This window comes from Acartia tonsa, chromosome 5 (assembly GCF_053477335.1).
Source record: "Acartia tonsa isolate MP-2025a chromosome 5, ASM5347733v1, whole genome shotgun sequence".
In the NCBI taxonomy this organism is placed as follows: domain Eukaryota; kingdom Metazoa; phylum Arthropoda; class Copepoda; order Calanoida; family Acartiidae; genus Acartia; species Acartia tonsa.
In genome coordinates, this window is record NC_137264.1 from 49,882,468 (window position 1) to 49,901,623 (window position 19,156).

General features: G+C 32.8%; 1 protein-coding gene across 1 annotated transcript; it reads left to right on the forward strand.

The window, feature by feature from the left end:
* The first annotated feature begins 3,190 nt into the window (after window positions 1–3,190).
* LOC145319735 (uncharacterized) lies at window positions 3,191–18,790 on the forward strand. Its single transcript, XM_080162051.1, has 17 exons — window positions 3,191–3,261; window positions 3,613–3,770; window positions 5,093–5,155; window positions 5,982–6,086; window positions 6,722–6,817; window positions 7,164–7,228; window positions 7,997–8,033; window positions 8,697–8,772; window positions 9,800–9,831; window positions 10,667–10,717; window positions 11,633–11,690; window positions 12,728–12,819; window positions 13,149–13,192; window positions 13,758–13,817; window positions 17,033–17,184; window positions 17,539–17,598; window positions 17,997–18,790. The coding sequence occupies exons 2-17, from the start codon at window positions 3,728–3,730 to the stop codon at window positions 18,016–18,018; spliced, it is 1,056 nt and encodes a 351-aa protein (XP_080018177.1). The 5' UTR covers window positions 3,191–3,261; window positions 3,613–3,727; the 3' UTR covers window positions 18,019–18,790.
* Window positions 18,791–19,156: the final 366 nt, after the last annotated feature.

A 19,156-nucleotide genomic window follows, 5' to 3' on the forward strand; every position in this document is an offset into this window, starting at 1 on the left:
TTGAGATATGATGAGGGTGCTATGTACACAATCGGAAAATAAGATTCAGCTGACCTGATTGGAGAGGTAAAATCAGGAATATAGGGCGGGGACAATAATCAATTCGAAAGTTCTAACCCAATAAGCTTAAAAATGTATCTAGAAAATTACAATAGTTTAAATAGGAAATTTTTTATTAAATTCAGATAATCAGAAATAAGAGAGGTTTGAAAAATATTCAATTTGAGTTGTCTTATTATGCTTTTTTAAAGCCGACACTGCAAGTACACAAACCCTCAAAAAAAATTTGGGAATAGTCCCTTTCGTAGCAACGCCCCTTAAGGTGCGATTCGTCGTATTTTTATATAGGTTATTTTAGTTTAGGTTTGGTTATATTGCGTCAGGTGATTGCCCCGAAGGGTTAGGCAATTGGCCACCCAGGGTTAGAGCCCCCCTTCAAAATGTAAGTATGTTCTTAAACAATATCCTGTATTTACATAGTTTTTCAACAAATTTACTTACAATTTTGTTTCTACTTTTATACATACATTTATATTCTGATTATTCAGTTCTGATACTCTTCAAGTATTAATATTTGTTTGTCTTCGCTTTTATGGATGTTGTCATCCTTGCTTATTCTATATCCTTATACTAAAGTAACAGGATGTTTGTCTGTGTGTCTGTGTGTACCGAAGGATCTCGCTAACCGCTGAACCGATCGGGTTCTCCTTAACAGGGTAGCTTCTCATAAGTCCCGGGAAGGTTTATAACTATTTTGGGGGAGGGTACCACCACCCTCCCAAGAGAAATGACAAAAAAATCAAAAACAATTTTTATTTAGGGGAGACTTCAACGTCAAATAAGGTGGTATCGTACATAAAAAATTAATTTTAACAAACAACAACATTTAAAGTGCCACTAGAGGCCTCTAGGGGCGTAGCCGCTAGTTCTAAATAAGATAAGTCACGTATCTAAAGATATATTGTCCCATCACTTTATTCCTGGGTAGAATATAGATTATTGCAAATATGCATATAATTTTTTTAAATGCCAATTTAAAAAATGTAAATACAAGGTCTTTTTAGAATAATATATACATTAAATCTATAATACAAAGTAGAACGACGTTTGTCTGTCCATCTATCTGTCTGTCCGTCTGTCCTTTAAGATCTCAGAAACCTATCGGATTCTACTATTCAGGGAATATACCTACTGGTCCTGTGGTGGTTTTAGGCTATTTTCTTGGGTGGAGGGACACACCCAACCCCCCCAAAAAAATCCCCACCAATTTTTTGTTTTCTTTTTTAAATATGTTCGAAAATAGTGGGTGCACCTCCATTTCTTTGCTTTTTTTAATATGTTCAAAATAAGTGGTTGCATCTCCAATTTATTGTTTTTTAATTACCTCTTGGGGCAAAGCCACTAGAGGCTAGGGGCAAAACCGCTACTTATTATGAGGATATGTGAGAAAAAAGTTATTAGTTAACTAAATTCTATTTAATGTAAAGAACAACATTAATAATAAAATATTTAGTATGTTAAATAATATTAAGTTTTTAAAAATATTAATAACACCCTGTAATAGCATTCTAAAGTAGGCAACAAGAAAAAATTTAAAAAATAAGTAAATTCCCTTTATAGAAGATGATTAAAGTCTCTCCACAGATTATGACGTCATACGATAGAATAGCCAATGAGAGGACAGTATACACTGTAATTGACCAAAATGGTAAAATTTATGCTGGCCTCTTTTTGGCTATTCTATCGTATGACGTCATAACCAGTGGAGGAACTTTAATCAGAACACAGTAATAGTGTCTGGCTGATTATGACGTAACAAAAAAAAATTAGCCAATGAGAGGCCACTATAAATTTTACCATTGGTCAATAACGGCCTCTCATTGGCTTATTTCTTTTTGTTACGTCATAATCAGTCAGACACTATTTCTGTGTTCCTTTAATCATCTTCCCTTTATAACTCACGTTTCTTATGACTCGCATAACATTTTTTCCAATATTAAAAAAAAATTATTTATGTTATAATTCTGAAAAATGATATAATAATGAATTATACGCGGAGAAATTTACATAATTTTCACACATATTAAATCATTTTTATGGGAAGAGAGAGAAACTTTTTTTCTTTTTTTTTGATAGATTTTAATCCATTTATGGGGTAATTTTGTTTATTGTCATATGTTAAGGCTAGGCAGCCACAGCCACCATCAGCCTCACAACTTATAAAAGCGACAGCCACCAATTGCAATTCCGTCCGCCGCGCTGATTCTAAACCAAATAATAAGCCCTGCTTTTAGCCACTCTAATCCGCACACTCAGCCGAAGCCACCTTCAGCTACAGCCTTAATTTAAATTTTAACCGCAGCCGCGCAAGGCTGCCGAACCCTGGCCCTATCCCCCTCAGATCCCTGTTGACTACTAAAATCATAATTCTACAATAGCGCTATTCTCTTAATGACATTATAACTAGAGTCTGACTTATGCTGAAACCATGTTTACACAAAAGTTTGATAAGGTTCAATGTTTTCATTTTAAAAATGACTAATTAAGTAAATAATCTAATTTGTAGAAAATCTTAAATTTATTTAGGAAATCCCAAACAAGTTTATAAGAGAAAACAAGAATAATAATATCCACAACATTTTAGAAATTCACAAATCATTGATGGCCTAAACCTTTGAGGTATATATCAAATAAAAAAGTATAATCCCCCACTTAACTCCTCCCCAAAAATTAAAGCAAAAGTTGTTTTAAAAGTTACGGTCTTAAAATTAACGTTTTAGCCTTTTGGGTTAAGCTTATCATATAGTATAAGAAAGTAATAATTTTGTCCATTAAGATTTCGCTAATCAACGAAACTAATTGAGTTCTTCTTTCAAGGGATTCTTCATCTACGTCCCGGGATGATTTTAGGCTATTTTTGTCTTCTAATTTTAAGGATGTAAGATGGTTTTAGACTATTTTCTGGTTCCTACCTTCATATTCGAAAACAAAGCTACTGGATGCTAGGGGGGCATCTGCTAGTGAAATGCATGGAGTCGAAAATGGTAACATTAATAATAGTGTTTCATAATAATCAGACAATTCTTTCAAGATCCTGACGGTTTCTGATAGATAGAGTGACGGACCTATAAACAGACGTACTGACCCTAATTATTGAAAATCATCACTTTTATATAAAGTAAAAATGTTTAGTCAGTTGTATAAATATTGTATGCTAGTCAAGTAACAGAAAATGTCGCCATATATAAGCATTAAACTAAGGCATGTCGGATCAAGCCAAAAAATGCCTTTTGTCCAAATTACTCTTAAGGCGGCAAGCTGCCAAACGGCTGGCTACACAGTTTGCTTATTATTAGAACAGCTTAACAAAGTCTACCACTGAACTGAAACAGCCGAGATACTGTAATGCACAGAAAATGCCCGGCTGTAATAAAACGCGCGTAAAAATAATTTTTAGCGCGTTTAAGCCTGCTGCGAGCTTTCTATGCATTGTTGTTTCTTAGTTATTCCAAACTATTTGGATGTAAGATAATAAGCTGTGTGTCTGGTTGTTTGGCCGCTAACGTCCATAAAGAACTTTCTTTGTGTTTTTTACTTGATCCGATATCTTAGTTGCCATATGTGATTTCATAAATAAACAAATAAAAAAAGAGACTGTATAATATATGAAAGAAAGTGCATCAAATCAAGTATTATCACACAAAAATTAAAAAGTTAAAAGTTAAAAATGTTACACTATAAAATTTGTGTTATTCTATGTGTTTTAAAAGGTAAATTTCATGTTTTAACTAAGATAATTATAGGTGATTTCTCACAAACTGCCCGTCAAACACTACCCCCCCCCCCCCTCCTTTTATTTCAAATAAAATTTTCTCTGCCTAATCCCAAAGAAGGGCACTAATCCTATAAGGCTTGCCCCGAATTAATCTAACCTGACTCAACGTAATAAACAAACAATCAAAAACTACCCTTCCCCATTATTTTCAACATATATTACTCATAAAGGGGGTATCTGTGCTTGAAAAGGCTTTTTGTGCTAAATCATGTCTATTGGTCGTTTGTCATGATATTTTGTCTAAAATATATCTACATTTATCCTAAAAGTGCCAAAGGTTAGGTTAGGTTTAGTTGGGTAGTCCTGCAGGGTTTGGGTTTCCTGCAGGGAGTAAGGGAGGGGACAATGGTTAATTAATTCAATTTAAGAGTTTTCGCTGAAAAGCAATGAAAACCAGATTTATCCAAAAAAATTGATCAAAATTGTTAGGGGATCATGGTAATAAAATTTAGAACAAAATTAGTTCCAAGAAGAAAATCATTCACTTGAAAATTAAATTACCAATACATCACAAAGTAGTAAACATTCTGTAATTATCACTTGAAAAATCGTGTTTAGAACTTCGTCAACCCTTCTCATATATTTTTAACTGCAACCTAAATTCAAGAGGTTCTTAGATTATGTGATACATAAATATCACAGTAGAGTTTCTATATATGAAATGACATTTTCTTGGGAAAAATATTTGTTAAAACCAATGCTATGTTCAAAACTAACTAAGCTAGTTAGCGGGGCATTGATGGGCTAGTACCCAAAGTCAGTCATAACCTGCTGAATTCGTGCACATTCCCTTTAAGCCAGTGCCCAAAGTCTGAGACTCTTAAAAATTGAATATTCGATCCATTGTCCCCTCCCTTACTCCCTGGTTTCCTGCAAGGATTAAGTAATGGGAAACGAAAAGGAAGTAATCCTTCAACCAAAATATATGTTAGACTTTTTGACCTAGTCGTTGATTTTTACAAAGCTACTAAATGTAAATAATTGTACGGATCTTAATGAATAAAACAATGGACCACAAATTGGATCTACTACATCCCTAGTAATGATAATCAAAATTACCCCTTTTTGTTATAATATTGTTGGTTAAAAATTTACACTACTAGTACATATAAATAACATAGCACCTCAAGGTTTTGAGCCAATGAATAAGATAAGTGGTTATAAAACTTTGGGTACCACCAGTGTAAATTAAAGTCCAATGTCATTTTACTCCCTGACACAACTGTCCTTTGTTTATGGTTTAAAACCTGCTATTAGGTGTTGTCAGCTCTGGGAGCGGAGAGAATGTTTGGTTTGTCGACGGGATGGAAGATAATTCAGGTAATCTTATGTCATAAGGTATTTAAGACGAATCAGTCTAAAATATTGTTAGCTGATTTTTACTGCGCTACTTTAGGTCAAAAAAAATTCCCTTTATACCAGGCAGATCATAAAACAAGGGCTCAGCAGCTGCGCGTCAGCTACAACTAAGGCTCAAATTTAAACCTTTTGGATGCTGTGAAAAATTTTATTAAAGCTAAACATACTTGGATCAGGTAAAAATGTAAAAGGTTAATTTCCCTGAGGCTTACAGGCGACTGCCATGACCTGCGTAAAATTTTAACTTTAGATTGAGGGAAAAATGTTTTTAATCAGATAAAATATCCCCCCTCCCCCCAGAAAAGATTACACTCATTAAATTTTTAAACTAAACAATTTTAAACCTTTATAGCTCAAGTGTAAAGTTCAAAATAAAAATGCTGACTTAGCAACGTTCATTAGAGCATAGCTCAATAAGAAAGACAGACGAACTTAAACAATTAAAAGAACAACCTCTCCGAAATGAAAAGAATTAGAATATTGCAGGAAATAAATAATTGTTTATCTGTCGTAAAATATATGCATAATTATAGAGATGATGCGCTTATAATAGCTTACCCTATCGTCCCAGAAATAATAATTTCAAAAATAAAGAACAATTCTAGCATATTAAAATATCTAAACATTCTTAAATACTTCAATTAAAAAAAATAATGCTTTGTTTTTAAAGGTGATCCAATAATGTTATCAATATGTGATTGTAAACAAAGTTCTTTCTCTTCTAGTGCTATAAATTCCTCTTAAAGTTGTTTGATTGACTATCCAGGGTAACACATCTATCATTCAGGACATAAAAAGTACCGTGTTTCTGGTAGATCCAACCTGGTGGATCAGGAACCTCCAGCTCAAACCTCCAGACCAAACTATTATCCAGATTTTTACCCAGACGCAGGTAAAAGATATGCTAGAGGGCTAAATTGATCGGTTAGTCTGTCCGTAATAATCTGGAGGACGGGATACACCATTAGGTCTTACAGTTGGTGTACCTCAAAGACAGAAGTTCCGTCCCATAAGAGAATTTCTGCAAAACTGCACATCCAAGATGGCTTGCGATGGCTCTCGGAGCATCATAACAAACAATGCCGCTCACAGCATATGAAACAAAGGTCGTCCTTCAGACACAGACTTTACAACATATACACACAATATAGATATAGTTAGTGATTCTGTAAGTTTAGATGATGATATAATTGTATCCAGGGCTGGATCTTTAAATGTGTAGCCATTGCCGTTGTTGCTGCCATTGGTACAGCCACTAACCTAATAGCGATCTTAAAATTAAATTGGCTACGCATGGCCACGGCTTTAAATCTTTAAATCACAACCACTTTTTGAATTTTCAGTAAAAATATGAGAGAAAAAAAGTAATAATAATAATACATAAAAACTTCAAACATTTAAAAATCCATGTTTTATTGGCAGCACTGGCAGTGGCGACGGCTATGGCTACGACTACGACCATGACTACGGCTACGGCTACACATTTAAAGATCCTGCTCAGTAATAATGATAAAATAATAATTATAGGTGAAGAGGTTGTAAGTGATTCTATTAGTTTGGATGATGATGTGGTTATATTTGAAGCAGATGATGTTAAACCACAAAGATTTAGAAGAAATAGAGGTTAGTAGAAGGATTAAAGCTATTCTAATAATCACTTAAATAGTTTTTTTCAGTCTGATAGTAAAAAGCATTTCCCTATCAAATCCACCCCTTCTTTTCCCCTACACACTTTTTCAAAAGTTTTGAAAAGGATAATCAATGAGTAAACAATATCAAAATCATATACATTTTTTTCTGAGGGAAATCAAAAAAGAGAGTCAGTCATTGAGGGAAGAAGATATTCATATTAAAAAACATATCAATAAGTATTTTTGATGTTATTATTTTGTGACTTTTTACTTTATTTTGATAGTTCTTAAAAGCAATTATAACCCACAAACGCTCTAAAGTGAACTATTGAATTTAGGTGAAAGACAGCTGGATCGCCAAGAACGAAGGGCTCGCCATAGATGGACAATTCAAACTGCTGCTGTAAGCTTTTAATTTTAAGCATGGATAGATTATGGTTATTAGAGATTATTTAATCCCCCCCCCCCAATCTTAGTTAGAAAATATGTGTAAATTAATAATTTATTATTCAAGATTATTCAACACTTAAGGTAAGGTTAGGTTACTTAAGTTATATTGGAAACTGATTAGCCTTAGGGCTATTGCACCGCTAACCCTACCATTCTCTTTAATTTTTAAAAAAATAAAGGGGAGAGGGTTTATTGCTCGATAAGCCTTTTGAGAGAAAGTAACTACTTTTAATAAACCTAGTTACAGTGAGGAACTTACTAGTAAGGCCTAAACCTAACTAAATAAATCTAAAATAAAAAAAATAAAGTGATCATACGATTTTTATAAAGAACGTGTCCTGACTTTTGTGATTTTTTAACCCATTCGTGACGAGCTCCCAAAGTTCAAAGTTTTGATTCACCGGGCTTCAACAAAATAGATTTTTTCAATAATTACTTAACAGAATTTAAAAAGTAAGGTGTCAAATTAAAGATCTTACTATTTTTGTTCATAATGGCGATTGGCTTCTTTCTTTGTTGCGTTTTAGTACCATTAAACCAACTTAATAAAAAAAATTACTTTAAAAATAAGAGGTCTACGAAAAAAACCGATTGCATATATAAATTCTATGGATCATTTTACATCTACTAATCGCCGAAAGCACCGAATAGCTGTTTTGATAAAATATCACAAACTCTAGGACACATTCTTTATCAAAGATTAATGGAAATAATATTTTAGAAAATTGTAGATGCTACACAAAATATGCTTCTAACAGGTATAGCATTTAATCCATTTTATGACAATTTTAAAAATTAAAATTTTTACATACATTTTAGATAGATTATAAATTGATGATAAACAAATTATCCCTTTTGTTGATTAAAAGTATTGCTTTTTAGAACCAACCAATTAAAGTTCAATAAAAGTACCCAAAGTTTTTGACCCAAGGAATGATATAACGTGGTTATAAAACTTTGGGTACCAGTGTAATTTAAAGCCAATATACAATCATTACAATACCCCTGCGGAAATCTCTAACCGAAGGGTTAAGTCACAGGGATCTAAAGGGATAAGACAATGGTCGATCTATTTATGTACCTTCCCAATGATGATACACAAAATTACCACCTCCGTAGATTACAATTAGTGGTTGAAACGTTTGGACATTCAACAAAATGATCGAACCAATAAAAATTCAATAAAACTCCTAAAAGTTGATAATTCCACGAATAAGAAAACCTTATTATAAGACTTTGGGGACTAGTGTAATAAACAGCCCCATGTCCGATCCCTCCCTGATTACATCAATCTAATCAAACTAATATGTCAGATTTTCTTTGTGCACAGTACAAAGCCCCCGTGTCACATACGGATGGACATAAGCCTAGTTATAGAGCAGCAGCACACCCAACAAGGATTATAATATTTATAACTATAGGAACCTCAGAGAATGATATGATAGAATCTTTGAGAACAATTCTCAATGTGTCCCAACCGTTGATTGAAACAAGAAGGTAAATTATTATAGTTTTTCAATAGTTTTTTGTATTAAAATCTATTTTTAAATCCAGAAAAATGCATCCACCCCTATGGTTAATTTAAGGGGGTTGGATACACCACCTACACCTCTCTAAAACTCCATTGACGTACTTTACAATGGTCCTCACAAAAGAAGGGTGTCAGAGCAAAACAGTCAACTTAGAAAAAAAATTTGTGCGCTTCGCACGAAATTTTACTTTTTTTCTCATCTAAACTATACCAAGCTCCACCTAAAAAGATGTATTGTTGTCATTCTATTATGTTTTACACCCTAAGGCTCACTGCACCCCTTTGACAATAAAAAGCATCCCTCCTGTTGTCTTTATTAAAGCTCACACAACATATATTTAATTATAAAAGGATTTATAATAGCGTGTTCTAATTAGCAAAGCTTTCTTAGCTCTGTTAGCATGTCTGTTTTTATGTCCACTAGTTTTTTTATAATTAGCTCTTAAATTGCAGTTACATTTTGCTGTCGGCTAAAAGTTTTTTTTAACTCTGATTATGAAAGAAAAAAGCCAATTACTTATGGCACAATATATATAGTGCGACTGAATCTTAACATTTTGCCAAAAATTTTATTTTTTTTGTTAACCATGTGTATCATTTGACATTTTGCAGTTGTGTGCCTAAGAATGAATGTGAACTTAATTAATTCTGTAAAATATAATATATTTAATCTTTGTTCGCGCTTGAAGCCCATAAGAAATATGTATGAATTATATATCCTATTGTATAAAGTTTTTTTGCCTGTAGCTTAAAATTTCGATAACTACTGAACCGATTAAGTTCTCCATTTTACGGAATCATCAAATAGGACATTGAAGGGTTTTTTTACTTTTTAATGTTAAGTCTTTGGTGGTTTTAGGCTATGTTTTATTTACCCTATCCCTGAAAATACAGAGCCCATAGATGCTAGGGCACAACTGCTAGTTATTTTATATAGTATAGCAACCTTTTTTTTCTTCAATTTGATTATATATATGTTAATTCATATTTCAGGGGATTTGATTTCAATCTGCATAGAAATAGAGGTAATTCAATTAACACTTTTTAGTAGCGAAGCTACTCTATAATTCACGTTGTTTGTCCGTCAGTCCGTCCGTATTAGTTTAAGGTAAATGCGATTTTCTCGGCTGCTATTGAAGATAGACGGCTGAAATTTTTGGTGAAGATTCCCTGTTTTAATGAGCATCAAGTGTATAATTTACTTTGTCCGTCAGTCTGTCAGTCATGCATAAAAGACATTGAAAATATTTATTATTAATATTTCAGAAAGGTTTCGTGATTTCTAAGAATTATTGCACATTTATTAACTGAACATCTTTACTATAATTCAGTTTGTCCTTCCGTTAATTTTTATTGCTTCGCTACTTATTGATGTTGTCATCCTTGCTTCCCTTCAAAACCTTAGAAAGTAATGTTGCTAAAAATGATTTATCATTATATCACCGTATATTTATCATTGTCAACCATGACTACTTAAATTTAATAGTTGAATACACAAGAAGGGTGGGGAACTATTTATTATAATGGTCCCCAGAGTTAATATAACACGTTCTCGTATACTGTAGCTTAAAAAACTTTGGGGGTTGTGTTTAATCTTGATTGGGCATTTTTATTACCTGAAAATAAACCAAAAAAGTTAAAATTTATGCTCTCTTAAACAAGAAAAAATGTATTTTAAATTAACATTGATTTAGGAGACTTTGCATTGGCTGAATATACATTGATACAATGATCTATTAAACAAGAAAATATGTGTTTTAAATTAACATTGATTTAGGTGACTTTGTATTGGCTAAATATACATTGATACAATGATCTATTAAACAAGAAAATATGTATTTTAAATTAACATTGATTTAGGAGACTTTGCATTGGCTGAACCAGCTGCCTGTCAGCCTGAATTAGTTACAGGTAAGGGACTAAACAACTTTCCAGAAGAAAAAAAATAATTTATGTGTTTCATAGATTTTAATCATTTGAAACATTAGCCAAGCAGAGAACCATGTAGCTCATCTGATATATCAAACAACAAGGATGACAACATCCATATGTAGCAAAGCACAAAAATCGTGGATGGGAATACGTACAAGTAGAATGAAAGAGTATTCTTTAAAACCAAGAATAAAGATATTGGAGAAAATTAATCACAAAACCTTATTTTATTTTGTATAATTACTGACATACCAACGGTCAAATAAATTACATACTGGATGCTCAGAACAATAGGAAAATTTTTTATGATACTGTCATATCAAAAAAGTTTGAAAATCGGACCATAAACACCAAAGATATTGGAAAATATGTAAAAATATAAAAATAGACAAAAACCTGCTAAAAGGCAGTCCAATCTCCATGGATGTTTCATTAAACGACGGGAAATGTAATTTAGCCTTAGTTTCAGCCTTCTATCTGTCATAGGAGCCGAGAAAATCACGTTTTCCCACTTTGTCTCAGACAGACGGAAGGATGGACATTTTGAATTATAGAGTAGCTTCGCAATAAAAATGCGTATCAAGGACGTTTAAGTCCAAAGTTAGTTAGAAAAATACAAGTACTAAGAAAAATAACCGACCCTAACAGAGGATAATGCTTCTTATGATTAGCAAATTGTTTTCTTTTACTTGTCTGTGTTAATAATCCCGTCACCATTGTTTGATTTTCAAAGACCCAATTGAGAGTCGGCACAATGTCATTTTGATAGGTAAATACAGTTATTTAACCCTTTCTTCCACCAGTGTTTTACTCTAATAATATTACCTTGCACATAATCATTATTAATTATCAAATACATTGTTTTAGTCTAATTTACATTAATTATCATTTTAGTACCAATAGAAGTTCAAAACAGCACAGAAACAAAATTTATTTATCCTTCTTGTACAAGGTATAACATTATTTTATCTTGGTTTTTAAAATTATTGCAAATCAGAATATAAATGTATAACAATTGAAACAAAATTGTAAATTTGTTGAAAAACTTCTCAAATACAGGGTAATGTTTAGTACTTGATTACAGAGAATGCTTCGCTTATAAAATTTTTCTTTGTTGACCTAGGATTCAGTATTCCAAAATCAGATCAATCGGATTATTATATCACATAAAAATATTTGTTAAAAAAGTTAAAAATCAACATGTTTAAAATGGACGTAAAGACATTCTGGTAATGATTATAGAGTTGCTACGGTTTCTAAATCGTACCTAACTACTACAGGAATCCCCATGCAAAGTTAGAAATCGATAGGTCAATTATATCATGCCTAAACTAACAAAAAAAGCTATAACTAGATTTTATGTCATATATTATATTTTTATGTTAAAAAAGAAAAAGTCTCAAGATATGAATGAAATATCTACCGAGTTATTACAATTCATTGCGCCAAATGTAAAGCCAATAGCTAATAGGGGCTTGAATAAGGAGGGTTTTGAGATAAAGCAAATCAAAAATCATGAAATTAAATTTTTTCAAATGTATATTTCTGTTTTGTTGTAAATATGATTCGATGTGTAATTTCTTTGTTTTGTTAAGGGCGGGAGGAAGTTTCCGGCAGCCCATATTCTAATAAATGAAATTGGTACGGTTGTTCAAGAGATTTTAAAATATAGATAAATATACAAACAAACGTCTAGATTTATTATTGCTTAAGAACCTGTTTCATATGTAGCTGTGTATATTGCCCTATTAAAATAGGGATAGATGTCACCACTTTTGACATCCCTATTTTATTGACGTTATAAAATACTCTATATCCCATCTCTTTTCTAGGGAGTTTCTTTGCCCCTTCCCTTTCTCTTTTCCTCTACTATGATGCCGATAGAACACGTAGGCCAAACGCGGTGACATCTATCCCCATTTTGCCAGGGCACTATAGACGCCACATAAAATTCATTTGTTTTATTTTAATAAGCTTTAATGATTTTAGGTTGAAGAGATGCGGTGGATGCTGCAATCACGAATTATTAACATGTTTACCTGCACAACTTTCATATAAAAAGTTATCTATCTTGATGCTAGGTAATATTAGTGGCAGTTAATCTGCAAAATAATTCCATTTGAAATTGCTGAAAATTTGGATATTTTTGTGGAGTAAAATTTATTTTGTTCTGTAACTAAAAGGAAGTGGGTAAGAAGAGGGGAAAAGAAAATAATGAGGCTAAAACTCAGTCTATAACTCAGGAGGTTGAAGGTACTATGCCTCAAAATAGTTAAAAACCTTTCTAGCACTTAAAAGAAGCTTCTCTGTAAAGGAGATTTTAATCGCACCTGTAGTAAGCAAGGTTTTACGTTACAAACAGACAGACATACATCCTGTTACTTTTATATAAGGATTATTCTAATTTCAGACATAGAGACTGGAGTAGATTCTAAAGAGGTTATTGAAATGGAGGTAAACTTTTCCATCAACTTATTATCTATTAGGGTAAGTAGATTTTGGACATTTTTATCTGAGACCTAAGCGGGAACCTACACTTGATTTATATAAGTAGAATACACCTCTGGAAGATTTAATATTTATCCCAAGTCCAAAATCGACCCACCCTATTAGCTATCCTAAATGGGCTATCTTAAACTTTTCTAAACCAAGTGGTTTAGAATTTCCTCGGCCATTTACTTTACCATAAACTAGTAGCTATGCCTAAAGTGGCCTCAAGGGGCACTTAAGGAAAGATAAGGGTGGGAGGGGGGGGGGGGGGGGTGGAATAAGTCGATCCAATTTAAATTTTAGTTTAGAATATAAAAGTTCTTTTTTGTGTGGGGTTTAATCTTTTCTAGTGGCGTTTTATCTTGGGAGGGTGGAGGTACCCTCCCCCAAAATAGTTATAAATCTTCCTTGGACCATTAAGAAGCTTCACTGTAAATGAGAATAGAAGATCCTAAGCTACAGATAGACAGACACAAACACAGACAGATGGGCATCCTGTTACTTTTATACAAAGATAATTTTACAACAGGAACATGAATCCTGTGCGTGTGGATGTGTTGTCCAACCTTACCATTGTAATCATCTACAGGTATAAATAGTTCCAACCTTAAAATTGTAATCATCTACAGGTATAAATAGTTCCAACCTTACTATTGTAATATTGTAATCATCTACAGGTATTAATAGTTCCAACCTTACCATTGTAATCATCTACAGGTATAAATAGTTCCAACCTTACTATTGTAATCATCTACAGGTATAAATAGTTCCAACCTTACCATTGTAATCATCTACAGGTATAAATAGTTCAAACCTTACCATTGTAATCATCTACAGGTATAAATAGTTCCAACCTTATCATTGTAATCATCTACAGGTATAAGTAGTTCCAACCTTACTATTGTAATTATCTACAGGTATAAATAGTTCCAACCTTACTATTGTAATCATCTACAGGTATAAATAGTTCCAACCTTATCATTGTAATCATCTACAGGTATAAGTAGTTCCAACCTTACTATTGTAATTATCTACAGGTATAAATAGTTCCAACCTTACTATTGTAATCATCTACAGGTATAAATAGTTCCAACCTTATCATTGTAACCATCTACAGGTATTAATAATTCCAACCTTACTATTGTAATCATCTACAGGTATAAATAGTTCCAACCTTACTATTGTAATCATCTACAGGTATTAATAGTTCCAACCTTACTGTTGTAATCTTATTCAGGTATAAATAGTTCCAACCTTATCATGGTATTCATCTACAGGTATTAATAGTTCCAACCTTACCATTGTAATCATCTACAGGTATAAATAGTTCCAACCTTATCTTTGTAATCATCTACAGGTATAAATAGTTCCAACCTTACTATTGTAATCATCTACAGGTATAAATAGTTGCAACCTTGCTATTGTAATCATCTACAGGTATAAATAGTTCCAACCTTACTATTGTAATCATCTACAGGTAAAAATAGTTCCAACCTTACTATTGTAATCACTTACAGGTATAAATAGTTCCAACCTTACTATTGTAATCATCTACAGGTATAAATAGTTCCAACCTTACTATTGTAATCATCTACAGGTATAAATAGTTGCAACCTAACCATTGTAATCATCTACAGGTATAAATAGTGGATTTTCAAATAACACCAATTTGATTTTTTCTTTATAATAAAGAATAATTCAGGGGTAAATCATAAATCTTGGCAATTTTTTGTTTGTTTGCTACACACGTATTTTACACATTTTTTTCTTCGCCAGGTTTAGGGGGATGTCCATTATATTTAAGTAGGTTTTAAAGCCTTTTCCAGTATGGCTGCAACCGGTTCTCCGCAATACTGAAAAATCATGTATTGCATTGTATGTAAGACAACATTTCTCGAATATTTAGAAAATCAGTTTGGTTAGCCCGGGCCTTCGGCTTCTGGGGCCTCGGGGATAACCAAATTGGATTGTATCCTAAACTTTAATATCCGTGAAAAGTTGTCTATAATACGATGCTATGAATAACTATTTTAAAATTATTATTATGCCCGTCCTCTTTTGAAACAATATTTACTGTTTTGTTCTGTTGTCTTGCTTAATTTTCATGAAATTGATAGTAACATGTAATCTTAATATTACGTAAGAGAAAATATTTAAACAATTAAAAAAATTAGACATTAATTTCAATCTTAGTCTGGATTAATGTAATCTTATCTAGTTTTTATTTTTAAAAGCGAAGCTTTTCTATAATTAGGGTCGGTCGGTCCGTCCATCCGTCCGTACGTCACAGGCAGTTAGCTCTTTTCGTTAATTTGAACAGGTTAGAATTGTCCTATCGAGTCCAAACTTTGCATTGTGATTTCTGTAGTAGTTAGGTACGATTTAGAAAGCGTAGCAACTCTATAATCGTTACCCGAATGTCCGTACATCCATTTTAAACATGTTGACTTTTAAGTTATTTTTTTAATACAAATTTTTTAAGCAATGAAATTATCTAGTTGATCTGATTTTTGGAATACTAATTCCTAGGACGACAAAGTACAATGTCTCAATAATCATTCCTGAAAATGTAAGTATGTCCTTAAACAACATCCTGTATTTAATCAATTTTTAACTAAATTTACTTAAAATTTTGTTTCGACTTTTATAAATTTATATTCTGCTACTCAGTTCTGACACTCTACAAGTGTTAATGTTCGTTTGTCCTACCGTTTTAGAGCTTCACTTTTATGGATGTTGTCATCCTTGTTTTGTTTTAATTACAGTATAAAAAATTAATAAATAAATATAAAAGTTATATTGGCAAAATTTACGATATAACTTTAAAATAGTTAATAGTTATTTCTCGCATCGTATTGTAAACAGCTTTAGTGTACATACAATTATAAGATTAAAACCAGTTTTTAACCCCGAGATGCCGAAGGCACGGGCTAAAAAACTGGTTTTATTCTTATGATTGTACATTTTTATATTCGTAGAAAACTGGATATTATACGATGCTAGACATAGGTTTTTCGTTTTGATGAGAACCGGTTCTAATTCACCGGTTTAGAATAAATACGAGAAAAGTCTTTACACTATCTTAATCGCAATGCATAAAGGGCAGGGAAGGGACAATGGACTGTAAATTAAATTATTAACTGTTATGCAAAGGTTAATAGACAAGCAAGGCCGTACAAATACCAGCCATCTACATTAAGAGTACCGACTAAAAAGAAGCTTTACAGAAATGGATGTATAATTACTTGGATCTTACAACAGCTTTTTATATTTTATAATAAAATGAACTCTGTAGCAGGCTAAAATAACGATGTCCCCCATCCCCCTCCTTTACCCTATCCTCTTTCCTCCTACTGGATAAACAGCCCAACCAATAAATGCGGGGGGAAATTGCAACCTAAATTGACAACAATTTTTCTCCTGTTAGATCATCCACGTATATTCTATATCATTTTTTACAGACAAAAGGAAGGACGACCTGACAGACAGCTTCTGTATTAATTACTTGCGGCTATGCCCCTAGAGGCCTCTAGTTGCCCTTTTTAATGTTTGTTTTTTTACTTGAGGAATAATTTCTATGTTGCGTTCAAGTCTCCACGCAAATTGTTTTTCTACATTTTTTTGTGATTTCTCTTGGGAGGTACCCTCACCAAAAATAGTTATAAACCTTCCCAGGACATATGAGAAGCTATCCTATTAAGGAGAACCTTATCGGTTCAGTGGTTAGCGAGATCCTTTGGTATAAACACACAGACAAACAGACATCCTGTTAACTCTATTATAAGATTTTTTTAAAAATTTCAGCGTCACTACCCTGATGAGTGTGAGTGTAGATGCCTGGAGGTATCTACCTGTCCACCAGATAAGACCTGGGATCCTACCACGTGTTCCTGTGTCTGTACACAACCAGAAGTGCAGTGCTCAACAGGCCTCAGTTGGGATACCTCTTCTTGCAGGTCATATACATAAATTTTTAAAATAATGAGTTTGATAAATCGATGCCTTTTTCACAGTATTAGTTTTTCAAAAAATTGGCGGATCCTTTCTAAATCAGTAATATTAATATGTGTGGCAAAATCCTATAAAATAACCTAGGCTAGCCCTTAGTTTTACATAAGCATAACAAAGATGTAGGGTAAAAATGATGACACGTAATTATGTATGTCAATTTTTACAGGGTTCGGCCCTATAACCCCCCCCCCCCCACCATCATCACCCCCTACGCAAAAAAATGGGACGATTACCAAGACAATCCATCCGATTAGTTTAAGAAGAATTAGAACATTAAAAAATTCATTTAAATTTATCAGATGTGAAAAGTTGTACCGCCGACTGGAGCCAGTTACTTCAAGGCCTCCTTACAATTCAAGGTGCATTTAATATATTAACATTTTTCTGAAAGTCCTTAAAATCAGCGAAAAGGGTGTAATTAATAAGAAAAAAACTTTAAGAGTTGCATCAGTAACAATATAATGACACGGCAGACAGACTAACCCTTTTTAAATACTAGCGGTTACACCCCTAGCATATTTGAGCTAGAAAAATAGCCTAAAACCATCTGAAGACTTAAAACTGAAAATAAAATAGCCTAAAACCATCAAAGGACCTATGTGAAGTTTACCTAAAATGGAGAACCTAATTGGTTCAGTAGTTATTGAGATCTTAAGCTTTACTGCTTTATATAATAGGAAGTGGTTTCCCTAAAAGACAAAGAGACAGACATCGAACTACTTTTTATCGCAGGAATTCTAATGATATAATTTTTTAGGACAAAATACAACTCTGGATGAAAAAATGATGACAAAACTTTTATATTAAATTCTACAAACATTATCATAAATTATTAATAGCGAAGCTTTTCTATATTTAGTTTGTTCGATATGACGATTCTTGTAATGATAAGGTGTAATTATGAAAGATTAGGAAATGTAAAATAATTTTTAATGGAATAATCCGATTAGTTTGATTTTTGTAATTTCTAGGACAATTAGTACTCATTTCATTACTATAAGTGGCGTGCGCCGTGCACAGCAATTTACTAGAGGCCTTTGCAATTTCAATTTTAAAGGGAATGTTTACGTCCCCCTACCGCACGCCACTAATTACTAAAATTACGTCTTTAATTGAAGTCCTTTCAATTAATCTCTAAAAATTTTAACGTCCTATTTTTGTTTAGACTTATTAAAAAGATTCGGGTATAGTCCCTTTCGTGGCAACGCCGCTTAAGAAGCGATTCTTCATATTTGCACAGTAGATTTTCTCATATGTCTAGCCCCTGCGGGGCAAATTGCCTAACCCTGCAGGGCAAACACCTACCCCAATATAACCAAACCTAAAAAAAAATACGACGAATCGCAACTTCAGGGGCGTTGCCACGAAAGGGACTATACCCAAAGATTCTTTGTGCGATCAATCTAACATTGTTAATGTTCGTTTGTCCCATCAGTAGAGCTTCACTTTTTTAGTTGTTTTCATCATGGTAGTTAATCCAAATATGAAAATGTATGCAATATTATAAAGAAATACTTTAATAATCATAATAAATTATGGAAATTTTTAAAACTACTTTTTAATGTTGAATTTCGTATGATAAATTAAATAGGGTTCAGTTCACGGTCAGCTTATACCAATAACAAAATTAATTAGAGAAAAAATCAAGAAACCTATACGTGGTTTTCAGCTGTCGTTGGGGAACATTACATCGTAAAATTGACGACCACTCCATTTGCCCCCCAAATATTATTTTAGATTTATTTTACTTGTTGGTTATACCTTATACCTGGTTCGTGGTAACGATTATCTCCAAAAATCTATGCATTTTAAAAGCTGCTAGCTGCCTAACGGCTGAGCGTATACATATCATACCGTTCACCGTTTTAAGCGGGATAAGAAGGCCTACAAATATTCTAGAATAGCCAAGATCCAATG